Genomic DNA, 1,813 nt, shown 5'->3' with positions numbered 1-1,813 from the left:
TAAATCAGATTTAAGTTTACAAACAATAGCTCATTTGGATTCAGGCTCATCACATCCGGAAGTTTATCAAAGGTCCAAGGGCACGAAAACGGGGTGCAGTACTGTACCGCGCATCGATGATCCCTACTTTGCTGGTTACATTTTCGTTTCCCACGCCCCGGACGGAATTCTAAGTACATGTAGCTGACCCTTTCCAGCTCAGTCGACTTTCCTAGATACTAAAAAGAGTTGATTCAGCTAGAAATAACTGGCACCACCTCCAAATGACTCGTCTTCAGACAATTCGCTCCATGAAGGGGAGGGGGTCTTTTCGTGTCGCTAGCAGTCTTGCTTGAGGGGCGCTTCAACGGAACGATACCCTGGTGTCAGTCGCCATTGGCGACTCGCCAAGCGTGATGCGATGATCAACGCATCAAAATGATATGGATGACCTTCGTTACGCACGACAACGTTGAAGTGGAGATTTGCTTGGAGCGCAGGAGTCCTGCGGCAGGACGCTCGGCTCAAGTGCCGCATTCCCACATGGGGTGGGATCTGGGCTCACGTGATCGCCGATTCTAACAGCCCAGCGACGGAGACGCAGACAGCAAAGTAACGTACACCTCACTCCTACGCTTCCTTGCACAAGTCGCCAGTATCACTCCACAGTCCGCTCTGTTCCTTTAGTCTCATTCTCATTTGTGCCTTCTGGTAGTCACCACCTCCACCAACAAGCACAACCCATCTAGCCATGAAGCTCCTCTCCACCGCGTTCGCCGCTCTCGCTCTCTTCGCCGTCACCGTCAACGGATCGCCCATGATGCGCCAGGAGGAGGCCTCCAGCTGCACGCTCAGCGGCACCTACAAGGCAGGAACCTCCATCTCGTCCTGCAGCACGATCACCATAGGCACGCTCACTGTACCCGCCGGTGTCACGCTGGACCTGAGCAAGGCCAAAACAGGCGCCAACATCCTAATCTCCGGCACCGTCACGTTCGGACAAAAGAAGTGGGACGGTCCACTCGTTCTACTCGGTGGCAGCAACCTCAAGGTCAGCGGCTCCGGCACGTTGGACGGCCAAGGCGCCTGGTACTGGAAGCAGGGCACGTCCATCAGCCGGCCCGTCTTCTTCCGTCTTAACCGCGTCACGGGCTCCACGCTCTCGGGTTTCAAGATCAAGAACTCGCCTTTCCGTACCTTCAGTGTCCTCAACTATCAAAAGACAACCATCAGCGGACTCACACTCGACTCGAGCGCTGGTGACGGCACGGCCAAGAACACGAACGGCTTCGACTTAAGCGGCAGCAACTACGTCACCATCACGGGCAACAAGATTTACAACCAGGACGACTGTCTCGCCATGCAGTCCAGCACCAACACTGTCTTCAGCAACAATTACTGCAGCGACGGCCACGGCATTTCGATTGGCTCGCTCGGCGGCTCCACCGTCAACGCAGCCGACACCGTCTCCGGTCTCACGGTGAGCGGCAATACCATCGTCAACAGCGTCAACGGCATCCGCATCAAGACCATCGCGGACCTCAAGGGTCTCGTGTCCGACGTCACGTACACGAACAACAAGTTGTCGAACGTCAAGAACGCCATCGTGGTCCACTCCGACTACAGCAAGTCCAAGGGCGGCTACACCGGTAAGGCCACGAGCGCCGTCACCATCAAGGGCGTGACCATCTCTGGTCTGTCGGGCACCGCCACCAACCTGTACGACATTGTGGCGAACACGAAGGTTGTGTCGGACTGGAAGTTCTCGGGTGTCACGGTGAAAGCGTCCACGACGGGCAAATGCAGCGGCCAGCCCAGCAACGTCAAGTGTTGA

At 56.2% G+C, this 1,813-nt stretch overlaps 1 protein-coding gene across 1 annotated transcript; it reads left to right on the top strand.

The window, feature by feature from the left end:
* Positions 1-730: 730 nt before the first annotated feature.
* PITG_16822 (polygalacturonase, putative) lies at positions 731-1,813 on the top strand (the record flags this gene model as incomplete). Its single annotated transcript, XM_002897221.1, has 2 exons — positions 731-910; positions 989-1,813. The coding sequence occupies 2 exons, from the start codon at positions 731-733 to the stop codon at positions 1,811-1,813; spliced, it is 1,005 nt and encodes a 334-aa protein (XP_002897267.1).

Source organism: Phytophthora infestans, genomic scaffold, assembly GCF_000142945.1.
Source record: "Phytophthora infestans T30-4 supercont1.46 genomic scaffold, whole genome shotgun sequence".
Taxonomy (NCBI): Eukaryota; Oomycota; class Peronosporomycetes; order Peronosporales; family Peronosporaceae; genus Phytophthora; species Phytophthora infestans.
This window is presented reverse-complemented; position numbering and strand designations above follow the sequence as displayed.